At 35.8% G+C, this 21898-nt stretch overlaps 1 protein-coding gene across 1 annotated transcript in view; it reads right to left on the reverse strand.

Moving 5' to 3' along the window:
- Nucleotides 1-1181: 1181 nt before the first annotated feature.
- agmo (alkylglycerol monooxygenase) overlaps nucleotides 1182-21898 on the reverse strand; it is a 37707-nt gene continuing 16990 nt past the window's right edge. The window contains exons 4-13 of the mRNA XM_083548273.1: nucleotides 20213-20316; nucleotides 19340-19435; nucleotides 17693-17759; nucleotides 17482-17547; nucleotides 16890-16969; nucleotides 15436-15570; nucleotides 11559-11675; nucleotides 9472-9554; nucleotides 8520-8625; nucleotides 1182-1465 (exon numbers count right to left, since the gene is read on the reverse strand). Coding sequence (XP_083404399.1) covers nucleotides 1388-1465; nucleotides 8520-8625; nucleotides 9472-9554; nucleotides 11559-11675; nucleotides 15436-15570; nucleotides 16890-16969; nucleotides 17482-17547; nucleotides 17693-17759; nucleotides 19340-19435; nucleotides 20213-20316 — 932 coding nt within the window. The 3' untranslated portion in view covers nucleotides 1182-1387. The remainder of the gene's footprint in view (nucleotides 1466-8519; nucleotides 8626-9471; nucleotides 9555-11558; nucleotides 11676-15435; nucleotides 15571-16889; nucleotides 16970-17481; nucleotides 17548-17692; nucleotides 17760-19339; nucleotides 19436-20212; nucleotides 20317-21898) is intronic.

The following is a 21898-nucleotide window of genomic DNA, read 5'->3' on the forward strand; positions in this document are numbered from 1 at the left end:
CGGTAAAAAGAAAAACATGTTAAAAGTATTTTGATAATCTATTAAAATGGGCGGGACAGTGACATAATTGTTTGTCTGTGTTCTTAACTTGCTTCCACTGAATGTTTTCAGTTAGTTTCAAATAACACTCAATCAGAAGTGCACAGAGTCAGGAGAAGGTTGCAAATTTATTTCAGTGGATTGATATAGAGACGAGAGATGATGCTCTTACACATAATTGCACCCAGTTGTTCTTTTTTTTTGTCATGTGCTCTTCTATCTGTACCTGAAAATACTCCTTCAATCTGAAGGGTGAAAATTTAATCTTAAAGTAAAAGTACTTCTGATTTGATGCCACCTTGTGGTCTGCTACATGACTGCATTAAAAATGTTGTTAATTGCGTCTATAGGGAAAATCAATATATATATTCTTTATTTCTTTATTTTTTTGGGGACTTCTTTTGTAAACTTTTAGTTTATCACATACTTAGGATAAGTTTTATGAATGTGTTGTATTGTTTCATTATTGAATAAAATTTTTTTTACAATACTAGTTTATGACTCTCTGTGCTGTACATGGGGGAGTGGTGGCTCCAGCGGTTAAGGTCTGGGGTTCGAAAGGTCTGGGGTTCAAGCCCCGGTATCGCCAAGCTGCCACTCTTGGGCAAGGCCTTTAACCCTCTATGCTCTGGGGGTCCCTTACGAGGGAAATGTCGGAGTGACGTGGGGCCGCCTTCCCGTGGGCTCACCACCTGCAGGAGGGACCGTAAGGGACGGTGCTGTGAGGATTGGGCAGCAGTCGAAGGCGGGGGCCTGCTTAGACTGCTGCCCCCGCGACCCGGATTACAGATAAGCGGGAGAAAATGAATGAATGAATGTGCTGTACATAACAATGTTATTTAAGATAAAATGTTTTATAAAGCAAAGCAAAAAATCTAATATTTAGCAAAATGACCTGATAGGATGGGATGTAACATATGGACAGATTTACTGAATCATAAATATATATTTGTGAAAATTAATGGTAATAAAGTGTCAATTAAAAAAAAACATACATTATTATAATAATAATAATAATAATAATTATTATTATTATTATTAATTATCATCATAATTTTCCGTATTATATTTTAATAATCATTTATTCACTCAAGAAAAACACTCATATGAAAAAAAAAAATCTATATGAACTTCTGGGAAGGTATTCTACATTTAATCATATTTATTATATCATATTTATGTTATCTGTTTATCCATATATATGCATGCACTGATACTTTATATCCTAAATGTCAAACAGATACAGAAATCCCATTCCACAGTTCACAGAATCTATTCATTTTTATGTAGTTGAAATCAGGATCTTGCACAACACAATACATTTACTGTTTGTCCATTTAGCTGGCACTCAGTGACTCTTCTCCTTGTTAGTTAGCTTGGTGGAACACTGCAGGGCCCAGTAGATTGCAGAAAGTAAAGCAAAAACCTGCATAAAATCATGAATAGGTAAAAATCTTAGCAAAATATTTATATAAAATATTTAACCTTGCTGTAGGAATAAATGCAGTGTAAACAGATGAACACAATTAATTCAGTATAAATGAGGCGAAGAGCATGCAAAACATTTTACTTTGGTCACGGTCATGAGGAACACTGTAGGTATAACGTTACACATGTATTCCATCCAAAACGTGTACTCTTGTGTTTCTGTAACAGCCAGCATGTAAAAGTAGGCCATTTAAGGAAAAAAGGACTAACAAAAGGTTAATATCAAGACCAAAGAACCTCCCATAATGCAACAGCTCTGTGTCACAAGGTTAATGGTGGTGGTCACTGAGGAATGAAGACAGGAGGTTCTGCCAAAAAGTGTCCCGGGTGGAACAGCTCCTCCCCTGTGTTCTACACCATAAACTGCATCCGCGTTCTTAACTCGGGCCAAAAGCGAATCCTGTCCATCACAACTCCTCTCCTCTGATGGGAAAAAATTAGAGTTTCCTCCAAGCTCCCCAGCTGTTTCCCTCCGAGAGAATCAGAAACAGAGATGCAGAGCTTGGAATGTCCCCATGATTCCTGACCTCTCACTACCTGAACCTACCAGCACGGCCATGCGAGTTAAAAAAAGTCACCAAATTTTGTGAAAAAAAAAAAAACATGCTGTAATCAAAGCAGTCCAAGTGCGATGTTCAGAAATATTTGAAACCTAAAATTATGTTATAGATAAATTATATTATTTTATTGTTTTATTTTTTTTACTGGTCTATTAAAAGCATGGACAGGACAAAAATGTGTTAGAAATTTCTGCAAAAATACAAAAGTGCAAAAACTAGAAAAAAAACCACATGGTTTTTTTAAAATTCAGAATAAAATATAGCAATTATTTAATTATTTAAATATTTGTTTAAAAAAAAAAAATACATTTGAGCCACAATAAATGGTAGAGAAAATTAAAGAAGAATACAACAAACTGGAATTTAAATAAGAATTTTCTTACCATTTATAACCAGAAAAACACAGATTCGTCCTGGTTTTTGTTTTCCTTTACTTTCCCTGTATATTTCCCCCACTTTTTTCTTATCTGCCAATTCCAACCCACCACACAGACTGCTTGATCACACAACAACTACCAACCTGTAAGGATAAAGATTAACATGTGCATCTTCTGAGAAAAGTGGAGCCAACCAATCAAATCTATTCAAACTGTTGGGAAGTAAACTACTGTATCTGCTCTCTTCTTAATACAAAGCTCACATATACACTCTATTGACTAGTGTCACTTTGATTGACAAAGGAAATGGATTAGGAGACTGAGACCATCAAAGCACAATGGATTTTTCTGCTCCTGCTGTAAAAAAGTGCTGTAAATGCCAATCCTTTACAGATCATATATGCGTTACAAATACTAGAAAAAATTTTTTTATTTGCTTCAGTAGTGCTGTAGTTGTGAACATTGTGTATGTGCATGCAAAACTCATAGCCATGCACATCCATGGAAAACACACACATATTAAAAAGAAGACAAGGGAAGATTTGTAGAGTAGATGGTGAACTTTGTGTTCAGTTCCAAGTCTCTAGAGAAGCTGCTGAGTGAAAGGAAAACAAGACTGAAGCACTGCTGTCAGCTCGCTGATATACAGCTCATAATAGAAGTTTCCATCCTATAGTGTCTACATGGACAGCCAACATACACAGGGTTTTCAGACACACACCTACACACACACACACACACACACACACACACACACACACACACACACACACACACACACACACACACACACAAATGTGGATTCCTCTGTTGGATCGAAGAAATCAAATCCTACCAAATTCTTAATCACCACTTCTGTAGTGCATGTATGATTATAATGGACAAGAATATCTCAACTTTTTCTGAAAAAAACTGATAAAATAATGAAAAGCCTGCTCACATGAAACTCAGACCTTATTGTGATAATCTAGAAATTAAAAACTGTAATTGTTTAACCTCAACAACTTCTCTTTGCCATAAGATGGAGACTGTTTTAAAATAAAACTTGGAGTAACACTAAACACTAATTCTGGTTAATTACACTTTTCTGAAGGTTTTGTGGTATCTATGCACCACAGACAACCAGAAATTACACCCTCTGTAATGCATTTCCATTTCTGAGCAGACGAATTATACAGATTTAGAACTTAAATTTTACAGAAAAATGGCTCAATATTTTAAGGAATCATTGTACAAATGCAAGTTCATTTATAAGACATAAAAAAACCTCCACAGAATTTGAGTCTCCTACAAGCCATAAACTAATCTGACTCACACTTGTATTAAAGATGCAATCAAGCCAAGCATAGCATCATGCATGATATCCTGAACGATTTTTCACACAATCGCTCACACAATCATCTGGGTAAGAACAGAAGGCCCAAGTGCTTTATAGCATACGCTAGTTATAGCCTCCCAGACCATAGACTGTTGTTAAGAAGAAAGTGGTAACTATTTTGAACTCCTATGTTCAGTTTTATATTATATGGATCAAGGTCTCAAAGTCCTCCACATGAGCAGCAGCTCTCTGAAGCCGTGTTTGCAGAGGATGAATCAAGGCTAGAGGAGCTGCACTGGGCCAAATTAGCCCTGCAGCACTTTGATGCAGTAATGAAGGAGGCCGTGGCCACGACATACACGTCTCTCTAGACGCTATGTAAACCACTTCAGTGGGATTCCTGAGAGAAGGACAAAGATGGATGGTTCCTGTGGGACTTGTAAGGGACCTACAGCGGTCGGCTTAGTGATCTAAACCTGTGGCCTGAGCTCCCTAAGGCTGGCTCTCACACACACACACACACACACACACACACACACACACACACACACACACACACACACACACACACACACACACACACACACATATGCATCTTCTTGTGTGGACTGCCTATTGACACAACAATTAATACATCTAAATCTAGCCCATGTTTAAACTCAATAAACAAAATTCAACATTCTAGCTCTATGTTTATTGTTTTTTTTTTGGTAATCAAATTAATTAAATGAAAAATGTTCAGGAAAAAAATAGCTGAAGTATTTTGTTAGAAACCTTTAGTGCAATGTAAAGGCAATATACTGCACATTAAAACCCAGCACACAATTGTGACATCTAGAGTAACAAAATATTTTATTAGCAAGCTCAAAAGTTTTCATCTCCATTGTTCAATGTATTTTATTCACTTTAAGGTGTCTGATGAAAAAACAGCTACACTCAAATAAGACAATAAGGCATCAAGTCATTAAGCAGCAAATATATTGATGTTTATGTGTTGACTAATTTTGCAGCTATCTTCTGATCTATCATTCATAACACCATTAATGCCAGTCACACATTTACAGAAGAACATAAGTAATGTTCTAAACATCTACTGGTTAGAATCATGATCCGTTTTGTTTTCTTGAGCTTTAGAAGAACTGTTTTGGTTTGCACAACCATTTTATAGAAACTTACTGTATTATGTTTTATGTTACAATAACACTTCCTCTGCACAGAACTTCCTCTGGATTATTATGGAATAAAATGCTTGTCATTTTTAACTCCATATTCTGACAAATAGTGGAACATTTTAAAAACCTGTAGATTCCACTTTTGCACAAACTGGGTCAGGTGCTGTGGTAAGGTAAGGCCATGCTGTGCTGAGTGTGGTGCTTTTTGCATGGAGTGACCCTTCCTTTAAAACATAATTATGTTCCTTCCCTGAGAAATAAGGGGCATAAATATTATCTTTAATTTGTTACAAATAATGGAAAGAACCCAGTAGTTCTGTAGTTAAAGATTTCCAGCTCTCCTTGATGCTTTCCATGTACTGTTATTTCCATCAATGCACCTTAGCATGAGATTTTTTTATTAGTATATATAGTAGGAGAAGTCAGTCTGTAAACTTCCCAATCCATCTGAGAATAACTACAGTATTCCGTGTCTGTTATACAGTTTTCTAAATGCCATACTTTAAGAGACAGCATTGAGGGTAGAAAGTACACTTGTGAAGAGCAATGTGGAGTTAAGACTCATTTCAGAGACAGGTGTATTTTTATTAGCGCTGTTCTTGAATTGCTATGAGCTCACCACTTACAGTCGGGAGAGAAGCTCCTTTAATTACTGCTAGGCATGCAACGTCTGGAATGTCTCACATCCCGAACCCTCAGCCATGTGTGACATCACTTAGCCGCAATTCAGGCGAATCCGAATAGCTCTTCAAAATGCAAATGTGTACGTGTAAACAAGTGTGAAATAGTGTGTGTGGGCGTAAATGTAACAGCGTAAGACATGAGTGTGCTTGTGTGCTAGGAGTGTGACCTCGCCACCTGAGTTTATGGGCAAATCCTGCTGCTTTAATGAGAAGTTCTTTCAATAATGAATACCAGCCTGTGGTTTAAAAGCCACTATATATCACAAGAAAGACTTCTACTGTACTGCCCCTGATACTTGACAGCCAAATCAAAAAATCACTTTTATTTCACAATTATTATTATTCTTTAATCGTTCTTATTTTATAGCCTGGATTTTTTTTTTAAACCTCCAGTCCCCGTAAACCCGCTGACCTGTACAGTTTTGTACACTTAGCTAAGTTCAGGCATAACTGGGGTTTGTTCCAGATAATGTAAACTGAGACTCACACAAATCCAGATTTTTCCATTCCAGATACAAGGATTAGATCAAATAAAGCTCAGTTACCATTACCATTCGGAAATTCACCTTCAAAAGAATTCCGATTAAGATGTTAAGCCTAAGCTTGCATGCAGAATATGTGTACAGAGAACATGAGAATATGATAAAGCAATGTTTAAAATATTATGCCTATTTACAGAACAATGATTTCTGGTTAAGTGTTGTCAGAAAATATCATCTTTAAAAAGTCACACTGATTTTAATATACAAACCAGACCAAAGCCTTGTACATGTTTAATAACCTATAATTGATAAATGTGGTTCACGGGCTGGTGTAATCCAAGAGGCATTGGCACACAACTTGGCAAAAATCTACAGTGATTTTCAGGTGATACCACTGCTATGGATGACACTGCTTTTCATCTACTATTAAATTGATGTGTCTGTGGCTCAATTCACGTCAAAACAAACAGGGTTGTACCGATAAATGAAACTGACTGTTAATCTGTTGCTCACTAACCATCAGACCAGACCTGTGCCCCCTGGTAAATGTTACTATGGTGCAATAGACCTCACATCTATACATTTTAGATCCAACCCCCAGGAGGGACCCCAGTATACTGGCATTCTAAGCTTGCTCTTGCATCTGCTCCATTTATAACCACAATTGTATGCAGAAAAATGTTGTCTGTGAAACAAATTTTGGGGTGAAACAATTGGCATAAATCCCTTATTTAGCTCCTGAAAAATGTTTTGATATTTTAAATATTTTAAATTAAATCCTAAAAGTCTATGGCGCATCTAGACTCTTTTCTGTTCTGGCACTGAGGTGGTGAAATGAACTTCCTCTAGATGTCCGAACAGCTGAGTCACTGCCTATTTTCAAACGACGGGCGAAGACCTACCTCTTCCTGAAACACTCAAACTAGCATTTATTTTCCTTGTTTGATTTTTTGTCTTTACCTTAACACAAAAAGTGTGTCATAATTCCTCTCAACAGAGTTTAGGCTGATGGTATCACAAGTTTGCAACCTAGAGAACCAGTGTTGATTTATTCATTGATAGAGACTTCAAAGCTTAAGAGCATCTGCTAAATGCAGTAAATATAAATGGAGCATTACTGTCTGTCTATTAGGCCCAGCTTAAAGGTTTGCTGCTAGAAATGCGGAATCTAGTCAAAACGTTTCTAAAAATTGCTGAACAACTCTGCACACAATAAAGCGGTTCTGTATTGTTAACACAGTATAGCTATTTAGCCAAAATATTTCTTATAATCAAAGCAGACAATGAATCAATGAATTGTATTCAGGAAATCAGAATAAACAAAGTCCTTTGCTGCAACCACAGCCCTCAAAAAGCAATGTAGTTAATTACTCTTTACCATTTGTTCCAATTGAATCAGCTGTACCAATAAGGTAATTTCTAGTGTATCATTGCACAATTCAAATGTAACATTCTACTATTGTTGTAAAGCTTTTCAAATCTCCCACATATATGCATATTCAACATTCTGTTATTTCACCATACTTCTTCCTCAGAATATAGTACGTGTTTTTTATGTTATTCAGTTTTGTGATTTCTCTTCTCATGACTGGACCCAAATGCAGTATGTGGGAACTTCTTTCAGAGTCAAACTCTTTTATTCCTTGCGGATCTTCAGGGGAAAAAATCGTGGGCGTATTAGCACCTACGTCTACAGATGTACACTTACACACACACACACACACACACACACACACACACACACACACACACACACACAAAGAGAACAATTTTACTCTCATGTGTAAATCTCATCAGCTCTCTCTCGAGTTAGCCACAGACAGAGCTAATTGATTCCAGAAGTCTTGCCTCTACTTTAAGCAGGGGTGGAGAAAAAAAATGGCGAGATTGGGAAAGAGAAATTAAGGCAGAGAGCGATGTAGGGTTAGAGGTGTTGGAGTAGTAATGAGAGGTCAGTCGCAATCCATAGCCCTGTTGCGAGAGTCAGGAACACATGGCAATTTTATGGTCAATTGGGCCATGCATCTGGTGTTATACATCATTGTGGTTCATAGCGGGTCCTGGTGTCAGCTCACACACACACACACACACACACACACACACACACACACGCACACACACACACACACACACACACACACACACAGATGCACACACTCTTAGACAGAATAGATGGTTACATGCTGTGTGTGGATATGCTTCATCTATACTGCTTTACAGCTGAACCACACACTCACACACCACACACCCACACTTAGCATTAATTCACCTCCCGCCACTGGCAGTTACACTAATTTGGGCAATCTAGTGTGACAACAATTTATGTTTAACACTGTTTAGCTACATAATATGTGCATTATTTTGTCTCATCTATTTTGGACAAAAGTTTAATACACTTACCTCTGTTGCAGTAGTCAGTAGAGGCACCATATTGCTGATATAACCAAACCTGTAGAGGGTCAACATTAGTAGGCAGCGTGACACCTCCCATACAGCAGCATTGGGACTGCGAGAAAGAAAAACAAAACAACAAACCGTCTTAAGTCTGTGGGTTTTGCTCTTTTTTTTCTGGAGCATTTGCATAAAAAGTATAAATATTAAGTTTAAGTCTGAGCTTGGGTGCAAACCACTACTGTCCATGTAAAAATACTGTTCTGCCTTTCACATCATAGGAAGACATCTATAACCTAAATCATGTGCATCTGCATCTTTTCCATATGCCAGAAATATCAGTATGGTCTATGAATTCTGGCTGACTGTCAGCTCAAACTGTGAGGTTTGTGAGGTAATTCTTTGTTTTTACCTGCTGCCATGTAAAAAATTAAATAAAATAAAAAAACAAGTAACCTATTTTAAATTATCATGACTAAGTTACTAACCACAAAACCACTACACATCAATGATAAAGGTTTAGGTTTAAGCTTAATATCTATTTGCTACATTGCGAAAAAACTAAATTTAATTTAAAAAACAATTACATGATCCTTAATAAGAAAAGGACTGTACAACAGAACCTTGGTTTGTAAGGAGTCCAGATGTAAAAAATAAAATCCTAAATGGATCCAGAATCGATTTTTGAGTGGACACATGAGATTTCGAGCCAAGTGTTAAAACATCCAAAGAAAAGAAATAGTATGCTCAGTGTTTAATGACCATATGGAAAAGTGTTGTGTATTACTAAGGCCTTGTCGCTCTCGTTGGCTGCAGAGCTGACAGATCTATAACTCACGGTATCAAAATGTACAAGTATGAAAATACTATATTATACACACATCATTTTTCAAAATGTGTGATTCCCAAGAAGCTCTATTAATGACCAAGCAACACACTGTACATAATAAAGTCTCAGTACCTTTGGTTTATTATATACCCAAGCGTAGTAAGTGTGAGTAATATGTATCCAGTGATGAGCAGCACACTTGATTGAGACTGCATCTAGAGAACAAAAAGAGAATGTAAGAACAATGTGTTCTCAATGCAACATTAGTGGATGTCAGTTTCACCTCCAAATCCCACTCACAATGTCCTCATGTTTATGTTCTTGACCCTTATAATGTAAACTAGCTTGAGGAAATCTCATTAGAGTAGGTATTATTAAGACCCATAACATGAGTGCACAGACAACTGTACTTCTGACTGACCTTTAAATTTATAGTACATAACCCTCTATTTGCTATATGACTAATGTTATTGAATATGGTGGATGTTTGCTCTCAAAACCATATATTCAAAGCAGCTGAAAATATTTATCTCCCGGGTATAGTAGAAGTTCTCAAAGTTTAGACTCATTTGAAGTAACCACATGCAGTGCAGCTGAGCTCTTCATGCTGTATGTGATACACATTGCTGGAGTGTGCATTTCTTTATTGTTTTGGGAAACATTTGAAGTCAGTTTAATCAGTTATTAATTCATTTAATATCAAATTTGCATTAATAATTACAGATAAGCATTAGTGGGAATTCAGCTGGGTTTTAAAATGCAGTGTCATATTCTACACATTCATTAACACTTATTAAGACTATTTTTCTTCTAATAATTACTAGCTAGCCAAGTTCTCCCAAGGAAAAACTATGGTGAAAATGTTATAATTTAATTTTAAATTATATTTAAAGTTTATATTCAACCATACAGTTTACTGAAAATAGCATAACAGATTTGTGGCTTCTCATACATGTACCACACCATGATGGTTAACTTCCAAAAGATCATTGAGAGGACTGTGATTTTTCTTGAATTACCAATGTGTGACATTGCCCAGGTCTCAGAGGGAACTTTGTGAAAACACTGTGAGTCAGTTCTCTAAGGTCTGGCTTATGTTTTTCAAATCCTTTCAACATGCTAATTTCTAATTTGTCCCACTATCCTATTTCAACAATAACACCAAGCCAAAGTGTAGAAAACATTAAACCACCTGGGTGTTTTCTTAGTTGCTGCAGTAACAGTCGAACTGTGTTAGTGTTTCTACTCCTCCCGAAGCAGTTTAAGATTAAGTTACTAACATCATTGTCCTCACTACTATTAATCCCTGCACAACAAAGTTCATGCTAATCTACAATGTTGGTTCTGCCGAGTTAAACAGTTAACGTGTCGGTGGTGGTCAGTTTCTGAACCTCAATAATTAAGAGCAAGTCAAACAATGTGTAAGTGATGAGGTTGGGTGGTAACGGACCAAGTCTGAAAAATAAATGTTTTTCTAGCTTTGAAGTACCACTAAGCTGTGCTGTAGCATCACTTGTCAGTGCAAATAAATGTGCATGGTACATAGAGGTATAAATACACACTTTGACATTATTTATTGCTTGGCCCAAGGGCATTACTTAGTTATTTTCTCTGGAAAGGCTGATGGATGCAACAGGAAGGCTTTTCAGGCGACGGGAAATGGTTGACTTGGCTCTCAGAACGTTTGTATTGGTTGTTGGACCACCGGAGGCTTTTTTATTGGTTGGTGATGGGCGGGAAAGAAGGGGGAAAGAGGGATCTAGAAATCTCTTATTGAGAGAACACCACTGAGGTAGGAATCACAGGAAGAATGGCTGTTTCATTTCAGCGGGGAAGCAGGGTGGGTCCATAAAGTTTGGCTAACCAAAACTATGCCTGGGGAACACACACTTTCAATGATACCAACAGGGAACATAATGTCTGCAGTTTTGTTAGGGAGGATAGAAAATAATAGGCAGAGGTTAAAAGATATCTGTCTATGCCTTATAATTGAGATAATTAAAAGGAAGAGCCAGAGTTTAAATGTGATTTAACAGTGTGATATTATTAAGCACTGAGCAAATTAAAAGCTTTCAATGAACCTAGAAAGACAATGAAAGATTTGCATGGGCATAAAAGCCTCAGTGAAGGCAAATGTTTGTCTTTCTACTATCAACATGGAAGGTAAACCAAGACAGTTTAAATCTCTGTGAAATAACATGTATCCTTCTTTTACTTACATGTTCTGTTGCAAATAAGTTGTTGTAAACGACCAGAACCAGAAGGAACTGCACATGCACATACACCTGAAGTGCAGATGACCATTGTGGATTGTGCGGCATCTCCTTTCCTGTGATCTGAAAAGCAGCGTGCAGATGGGTTTTTAGAGAAATGCTTATTACATGCTTTTTATTTAAGACTTTTTAAGTGAATAATATTTGAGTTCTCAGCATAAAAAAAATAAAGATGAAAACTTGTTTTTGATTGCATTTCCATAATTATATGCATATGCATTTTATTGTGCAATACGATGGAATTAAACACCACAGTAACCCAAACACAAGAGCAAACCTGGTACGGTGGAGCTGTGTCCTGGCAATGGTACATATAAAAGAAAACGTTTTACTTGCTGAACAAAAGATTTAAAGAATCACGACTATTAATGTAAGTACATGTGAAGCTCAACTATAAGGCTGAAAGAAAGAAGTCTAATTGGCTCCAGATGTTCCAGTCAGTTCAGGTGTGGGTTTGACCTCTACAGCCCTATTAAAAAAAACACTTCATTTTTGTTGCACAGCAAGTGCAATCCGCTTCAAGCTTAATAATTTAGAGCGGGTCACAAAATAATATTTGAACCTTTAGCAAGTAGTTTTGATTTCTCTCTTCATGAACAGGTGACCTTAAAGATCATTGTAAGCACATGCTGTAGAAATCTTAAACAAGTAACAAGAACCTTATTAATCTCTTTAAGCATCGCTTGCACTTAACCACACAGGAAACCAGTGCTTTCTAAGAAAACTCAGAAGACCACCTGGATGTTCCACTTCAATACATGAAAAAATGCCATGTGGACAGTTGTGATTATGTTTTTGGTAAATGTGCAAAGTGTTGCATTGGAGAAAATGAAACACTTGCATGCAAATATAATTTTGGAAAATCATTGGAAAATATCACAGATGTTTTTAAATTGTTTTTTGTTGAAGAATTTTATTGTGCCTTGGAATGGCTTGAGGGGCAGCAAGGTCCAGGTGTGAACTGCAAGAATGAATGAACTACACAGTAGCTTAAAGAAAAAAATCTGTATTTATAAATTCCAAAATGTATAAGTCAAAATTATGAACGCTGTCCTAAGAAAATGCTGCACATGATCTAAAGCAGACTGGTTTAATGAAACGCCTCAAACATAAGCAAGTGAGGCAAAATTCCTATTAACTACAGTATTGTATGTGACTCATCAACATCTGGACACAGACTTTAGTTATTCCCAATACAGCAGCATTACTTAACACAGTTTTGTTGATTATTGTGTAATATCTTATGAACAGCCATATCACATACTGGTGCTTCTTTTATAAAGATTTAGAATTCTTCTAATTAATCTACTTTACTTCTCTGCTGCAGCTGAAGAACCTCCTAATGCATGTTGCATATTGCCCCACCATAAAGCAATTGCAAAAAAGGCAAATAAACAAACAAAACAAACAAATAAATAACTTTTTATAAGTTAAACATGAAACTTTTGTTTTTACTGTATGTCCGTTTTTTAGATGTACCACAGAATTGCTAAATTCCTAATTGATTAGAAGTTGTTGATTATTTATTTAATTTTATATATACAGCATGTAAACAATAGGTGTAGCTATTTTTAAAGGTGAAAATTAAAAACTAGATTTAAAATGTTAATTTGAATACATTTTGGATTCTTGAGTAACAGCTGCTACACAGGGACATACAACACAAATGCTCCAAATCTAATAAAAAAGGATAAACAAAATGTGTTGTTATTTAACAAAGAAAATGTTTTCTGCTATATTTATTACATTTAAAGAAACAGTTTATATAGCAGTTTATAGCACTTTTTCATCATAAGATAGTAAGGACAGGAAACACTGTGCTAACTGTGTTCTCTGTAAAACTGGTCTATTTCCCAAAGATCTGCTTTTTTTTTTTTTTTTTTTTTATCTTATTTTTAATAATCATTCCCTCTAATGGGGGAATGATTATTCACAGTTTCTATATTTTAACTATTCCCAAAGACATTTTATAACTTCTAATGTAATTATTGTTAACTTAGAAAGGTGCTGTATTAATAAATACAAATTCAATAAAAAAATTCTTATAATTAATAATGAGCAAACAGCTGTGGAATATTCTATTTATTGGGACATATAGAACAACCTAAAAATCCATTAAGTTGTTGGGTTAAACTCAATCACCATGAAGCATTGTAATTAAAATAAACAATTTGTTACAAAGGCTTAGGGCTGCAACTGCCATGAACCGTTTTTAAAGTGTCCATCAGTGAAAAGTTGATATCCTCAACACTGAGGGAACTACATTAAATAGACATTCCGTCACCCAGATGAGGTTCTCTTAGGTTTCTTACTCATTTTTTTTTTTCCACGTCACCACAAACTTGATTTGAATTGAGTAATCTACTCTTAGGAGGTTATAGTGACTTTGTGTCAAATCACACGCATGTCATGATAGATTTTTTGTATAAGTGCACACCCCTGTTGTAATTCATTCTTTAAATTTGTCTATAAATTCTATTGAAAATGTTTTGTTACTAAATGTAATACATATGCATATTTATCAAGTATCACATTATGTTAAATTGTGTTAAAACATTAATTTTATATATTTTTATAAAACAACAAATGTAGCAATTTAAAACGTTCACATACTATCACTCGGTTTGAATAAATCTTGCCAATTTGACTAAATAGTGAAAAATAATAACCTTCAATTTATTTTTTACAAACGCTTAAGACTCAAGTGCAGTTGCATGTGGGTTCGACCTGTTGGCTCCAACACTCCACTGTTCTGTTTTACCTCAAAACTCAACTCCTACAGCACAACCCTCCCTCCCACACAGGAGTATGAACAGGCATGGACCAGCTCTCCCAATCCAGCACCTTTCAAGGTATTTCAAGTCAAACTTCAGCACTCGCCACATGCTCTCCATCACCAGGCTCTCTTTAGGGCTGCTTTAATTGCAGGGTGGGGGGGAGAGGCTTTGTTTTATGTGTGAAGTAAGAGTGGCTAAAAATATGCCACACACACATCACTATTTCAAAGCAAACCCGCCGCAGCTCCTGATGGAGAGACTTCAATCCCGTGCTGTGGGCCTGACTTTTAAAGACGTGAAAATTGAGCTTATTTTGCTTCAAAAGCATGTGAGACTTTTTTTGGCACTGGGCTGGACTTGTAAAGTGTGTCGTTTTGTATTTAGAGTCATTGTTAAGCTTTTTTTTCACACTAAAATTGTAGGCAGTAGACGGCAAACTAGATGTAAACATTTAAGAGTAACAGGATTTTTACGCCCAAATTTAAGATCAGATTCACCAGCAAACTCCAACAGCAATTAAATCTGGAAGAAAATGGTGGAAAATAACATCAACAACAGGATAGTGTACTACAGCCCAGCATGCTGCGTAGCTGCTAAAACTGTTCCCACCCTGAAATTGATTATTTTCCAGCACTTCCCAAAATTGTTTTACTGAAACAGTGACCTTTTTATTCATTAAAATATGACAATATTTTTTTCATCTGATTATAGTTATGTTTAATATTGGACCATTCAAGAAATTCGTTAGTTCTCCATATACCTCCTTAGACAATACTTAACTATGTCAAACATGTTTGTTAATTAAATGTTAACTTTTTGATATAATCCCCTTTTGCCTTGTAGCCAGAATTTTTGTTAGAGCCACTGATAAAGAAAGTAAATCATTACCTTCTGGATGACCAGAATAAAGAATTCAACAGTACTATTATACAAGCTAAAGTTTCTCCTGTTGGGATTATTCACTAGTAATAACATTTTGTTAAAATCAAGAGTTCATCATATGACAAACCTAAGTAAGCAAGGTGAAAAAAAAAAAATGTTTCAACCTCAGGTAGATCATCAGGGTCTCCTAGCCTCGGTTTGCCCGGTGTCCAGCCTGGTCCATTAAATATGACAGAAAACTTGTGTGTAATACCATCAGCACTGAGGAATTGCCGCAACAAGTACACATAGTACTCAAACTTCGGAAAGAAAACAGAGCAAAAACAAAACCTCATGATTTGGAAACTTCATTTCACATGGGCATATGTGTAACAAAAGTTCACAGTGAGTTGTTTACATGAGCAAGTAATCTCATAACTGTAAAAAAAATCACATTTTGGCAGAAATCTGCTTATTGCTGCTACTAGGACTGAACAGAAGTGGATTTATTTGTGAACTTTGTTAAGGGACATAAAATATTGACTCAAAGTATAGTTGAAAAAGAATACAAATAATTGAATAGTTAATGATAAAAAAAGAAATAGTGTTTGTTATCTTTTATTGTCCAAAACCAAAAAAGTGAAGCTAAAGAATTAATGTAATGTTTATGTATTCACATAAGTAATGCAGTACATTAAAGTTAAAAGATCCTTAATGTAAACTGTTACTGTTGAATTTTAGTCTCAGTGAAGGCCAGAAAACTATAAGAACTCAGATTTGAAATTGGAGCAGTGTGTTGAATGTCTCTTTCAACATGACTTTATTAAAAGCATTCTTTTTTTTCCCCAGGAATCTGTTCAGGTTTTAGAGCAGGCTTTTTCAGTACAGGTAACTATTACATTCTGCATTTAGTTTTTTTATTCTACAAAATAAATCTTAAGATCTTAAATCTTAAAAAAAAAAAAAATGTATTGCTTTTCTGAATATGATATTTATATATAAAAAAACTTTAATAATATGTATAAACATATATTCTTCCCCAAAATAAAAAATTAAATAAAATAAAAACCCACACATGTTTAAAGTATGTTAACAGCATACCTTTTTTTTTTAGAAATGTTTCATTTGGGTGGAGGCTTGTATTAGAATGTTGTATTAGTTTTGGTAGAATTGCAAAGCCCCCATGTGTGAAATGTTGTGTCAGTGAGTAAGTTATAGCTGAGGGTTATTAGGTTCTTCAAACAAAAAATGTATGTGAAACTCTATTGTTATTTCATTTGACATTGAATCTACTATCTAAGTGTTTTATGTCACAGATAAGATTGCGTTTGTCATTCCTTCCAAGGAAAAGTGCAGAGAAAATAATCAAAGGCAACATGCACATGGTTTCTTGCAGATACTTTCGCCTCTCTTGTTTAAAGTGCACTACTAATGTTATGGTTATGGTGTGGCTTTTCCACTGGTGGGGAAACGTGAGGAGAGTGAAAGCAGCGGAGAACTTGCAGCTCATATTTACATTTAACATAGCACTCTGAAACTCTGTGCTCAAACTTGCTTGGCGAGAATTCATGTGGCTTGCAAAAATCAGGGCATGGATTCAAAAATGATGTCTATAAAGATATATTTGTGGCTAACTTACCTCAACAGACAGAATGTCAAAGGTGTTGATGGGGTGTGTGAGACCATAGATTACTTTATCATCTTCTGGAGCAAAGGTTCCTACAAGAACATTGATAATAAACTGATAAATACTTCACTCGCGTAAATTGCTTTCAACACATGAAAGACAGATGTATATACTGTACATATATTTAGTTTTGAATGTTCATAATTAAAGTCTTTTGCACTATATATGCACTGATACTTTCACTTGTGCATTACAGTGACCTAATAATTATATATCTATTAATAATAGATAATACATATTGAATTATTACAATGCCAGCCTGCTCAGGTCTGGTCATGTCATAAATACACACTTTGTTGATATTGACTGTATGTTCTTCCTCATTGTGTTGGTTAATTGTCTAGTATATTATATACTTGCACTGTATTTTGTACCACACTACTGACTAGAATATTTCTACACTAAGCCCTTGCATTGTTCTGTTTCAATCGACTATATTCTCATATTCAGGGTTAGAATAATAAATAAATTGCAAAATTTCCTGAAGAATATGTAAGTGGTGCTTGATAAAGCCTCCTACTCTACTGTAGAAACACACTCTTACCAAGCATTCGGTCCCAAATAATGAGGGTTCCTCCATAATTCTTATCAATACAGTAGTGGTTTCTCCCTGCACCAGGATGCATACAAAATAAACAAGGAACAAATCACGAAAAATTGACATTGTTTGGTTTAAATTTAGCATATAATTGTAAAATAGTCAAGCAAAACTATAAATCAAACAGGCTTGACTGTGGGAGGGGTATAGTACTCACCATGATGAACTCGGTGATGACTCGGCGTATTTAGGATCCACTCCAGAGGACCAAGATTGCTGACAAACTAATGAAATAAAGCAATTTTAAAATGATTTTTGTATTAATAAACAGTGGCTCTGGAAAGTGATTGTTTAGTGTCATGTAATCAAGTGACTGAAATAAAGAAACAACTATCCAGCCTGGGGGTATCGTGCCATGCCAGCTGTTGCTAAACAGAGATGTAAACTGAGTTTTAACCTCACACATGTGATTAATCTCGCCTATTGATTGCCTTGTCTTTGTTTTGGCCAACAATACTGAGGAGGAATTGTGCAGGACCCAAACGCTTGCATGGTTCACGTGTTTGCTAATGAATTCTGACACCAAACATCATTAATATTATGTGTTTTCATGTCTGATGAGCTTGCTCGAAGCTCTGCTAAGTAGGGAAAGAGAGAAGTAGCCAGAATTCCACATGGAAAGAACAATATAGATTAGAAGTAAAAGCAAACACAATGTTGGAAGGAATTACAATGTCTTTAAAAGGAAGCCAAAAACCTGATATGTCCACCCACCCACACACACACACACACACACACACACACACACACACACACACACACACACACACACACACGCATACATATACACACACACACACACACACACACACACACACACACACACACACACACACAAACAGACAGACTATATATATATATATATATATATATATATATATATATATATATATATATATATATATATATATATATATATATATATATATATATATATATATAATAGATGCACAGACACACATGCAAACATACCCACCACACATACACACATGTGCGTGTACAAACTATCACACACGTACCTTAATCTCCCACCATGCCAATCCATTTTAACTCGATCTTTAAAGTTACTAAAGTTATACATTACACAGGTGTTTAGTTTGCCCTCAGGTGTTTGAAGAAATAATGATTTTGAAGGAAAAATACAAACCTGCTGAGGTCTAGATTTAGCTGGGGATTGTGAGAGTGAACATGATTTTTTCAGTGGGTCATTATTTCTATATAATGACTGGTCTGGCTCCAGCTGAATTTCGTCTTGAATGAAAAAGGTTGCTCACTGCTTAGCCAGGGCTTTAATGCTGGATTATGCCTGGAATTTCATGCCAATAAATTACATAACATCAAAAAAAGCTAATAAAACAGGCATAAATTATATCCTTTAGGAACTTGCGGATGTGAAGACTGTTTTCACTAATGGTGCTCTGAAAGTTGGAAATGATTCCAAATCCATTCCTGCTAAATGACTCCCCAAATGACTCCCCCAAAACTGTAAAACCGATGGGCCAATGTTCGCTCAAATGGCAAGGGTATGATTATGCTTCTGTTTGGAATATTTCAATAAGCTCATTATTCCCTTTTAAACATAGACTCTGGAGTTTTAAACCTGGAAAGAGATACATAAAGTAGGTATTTTATGGTGTATAAAGCATTAAGGTGTTTGAAGTGCATGGTCAGAATTCATTTTTTTATTGTATACCTTTTACACTGAATACACTTGGCCTACAATACATATTATATTGGGGCTACTTCTTGCAAATTCACCAAGCTACAGTCTTAAATGTAATTGATAAACAGATTAACACTTTACCTCAGTGTGGATCCAAAACTGGTAAAGCAAGTTAAACTGAATATGTACAGCAAAGATTGATGGTGGAACGATTAATGCCATGGGGAGGTAGAACACCTAAGAACACACAATCAGCATGCATTATTACAAAATAATAATAAAAGATAACTTTAACATTGAAAACTGTATTTATATGCACTTTGCCATTTCGCCCCCACATATTTAATTCCTCTATTCAAAGAAATTTACAAACCAACCCTATAATCACAAAAAAATTCAAACAAAGATTCTCCACAAACAAAAAACTAAGAACATCATCTGAGCAGCAGTTCAGCAGGCATCTTGCTAATTTACGATGTGTGAAGAATGTCCAGACTTGTTTTAAACTCACCAAAAGGCACAGTAACTCAAATTTCCACACTTTTTAGCCATAGTGAGCAAAAAAAAAAAAACTATTAAAAAGTTTTAAACCTTCAGGTGGTTGGGTTACAACAGTAAAAGACTACCTCATGTTCCACACCTGACAGCCAAGAATAGGAATCTATATTAAATCTGTATATCAAATACAGTATGATCAAGTACCTGTTAGAGTAAAGGTCATTAAACAACACAGGTGCACACATATCCTTCTGACAAACATTTTGAGCTACATGAAAATGCTAAACATTGAATGTAGTGCAGAACTAGTGAGCATCATTTATACAGGGAATTTATGATAAACTAATGATAGACTTATGATCGACTAATAATATAGTGCAGTATGGGTGAAAAATGAGGTATATAAAACTATTAAATGACTCAACCCTATTCAGTACACATAACAATAAACAGGGAACAAATTTGGACACTGCAATAAGCTGCAAAGGAGAGTCTTTAGCAGATGGGAATGGTTACCCATGAAGCAAACTGCTGTGTTACAGATTGTCGAAGCGCTGTGGTCAGGTTGTAGTACTCCGAGCTGTGATGAACTTGATGAGCAGCCCACAGGAAATTAAGCTCTGCAAAACACACACACAAACACACAACTTATGCATTTTCACCAAACGCATGTCAGGACAGGACACCTAACTGTGAATGACAGAGAAGTGAAAACTCTAAATCAAACTATAGCCACTTTGGCTTTTGTGTTTGCTTTGGTTAAAAACTATGACCTGTATTTACTGCTTGATGGCTGAAGGAGGAAAACGAGCCATTTCTTGGTGTTTCCACTGCAAGGTAATAAGCTTTGGTGAACGGTACAAAAGCAAATCCTCAGATGCAAAACACCAGTTTATATTCTACCTTTTTTAGTGGTTTCCGCAACATTAATCTCTCTGATTTGGACCTCATTCTTGGATCCACAGAATCACGCCTGCTACATTTCAAAGGATCTTATAAGCTGTCCCCAGACCACCCAGATGGCTCTGTAATGCTTTAACACTGCACAATGGGCTGTGAAAAGACTTTTAGCTGAAATTGAATTATTCCTGTGCTACACCTAAAAAGATCACACAAAACTAAATTTTTGGTTAAGATTTTTAATGCAGACTCCAATTTATTAATAATACAAGTAAGTTTTACACAGTTATAATAATGAAGATGTGTTAGAGATTCCACTGATCTCATCGCATTCAAAAATGGATCATTTCTGACCCCTGTGATGATGCAGCATCCAGTATACGGTTTCTATTTTCATAGGCAAGAATTCGTATGGGTGCTAAATGAAACCTGGCATGCGGTTTAGTATACACCTGGACATTATTTATCTACCTGTCACAGTGTCTGATTTAATTACTTTCAAGAAAACTATTGTATAAAATCAAACAATTACTGACACAAGAAATAGTCAAAGTGGCAAAGTGAATAGCTTTTCCACCACACAGCTTGAAGGTCCTTTGCTCGATCCTGAGCTCAGGTTACAGTATGTATAGAATACTGTGTGTTCTGTGTGCCCACATTGGTTTCCTATATTCGAGTTCTTCAGGTTTCCTTCCATCTTGAAGAAACATGCAAGTGTTTAATAAGTTTGAGTAAAAATGCCTCTGTGTGAATGTGTGTATAAGATGCCCTGCATTCCTATTTCCTATTTGGCTGTATTCTTACCTCACACCTAATATTTTGTGATAGGCTCTGGATCCAATGTAATTCTGCAGGTCAGAGCAGTTATTGGAGATGAATTAGAGAAATGATGTGGAGGGAGGTGTCTGGACTTGGTCGTTAATTCAGAAACTGCCACCTTATGTGTTGTAAGGGTGTGGCCTCACAGGAATAACCATGAGTTTTGATTTCAAAACATGAACTATGACCGAAAATCACTTACTATACTTTTAAATTAAGTTAAACACTGGGCAAACTGTTTATGCAAACAATGGGTTTTTTTTGCAGTTGTTTGTTTATCATGTGAAGTCACCTATTGATGATTTAGACAGATACAAAATCATGTAATGGCTGCAATTATGACATGTGGCCACAGTTCGGTTTACAAACCCTAGTGTTCATTAAATTTGTATTCCATTCATTAAATTTTACCAGCATGATACAGTAACAATACTTTATTTACTGGCAAACCTTTCCAGCACAAGTTCTTCTGCTGCACAAAAT

The sequence above is a fragment of the Silurus aristotelis genome (assembly GCF_946808225.1).
Source record: "Silurus aristotelis genome assembly, chromosome: 8".
NCBI classification, from domain to species: domain Eukaryota; kingdom Metazoa; phylum Chordata; class Actinopteri; order Siluriformes; family Siluridae; genus Silurus; species Silurus aristotelis.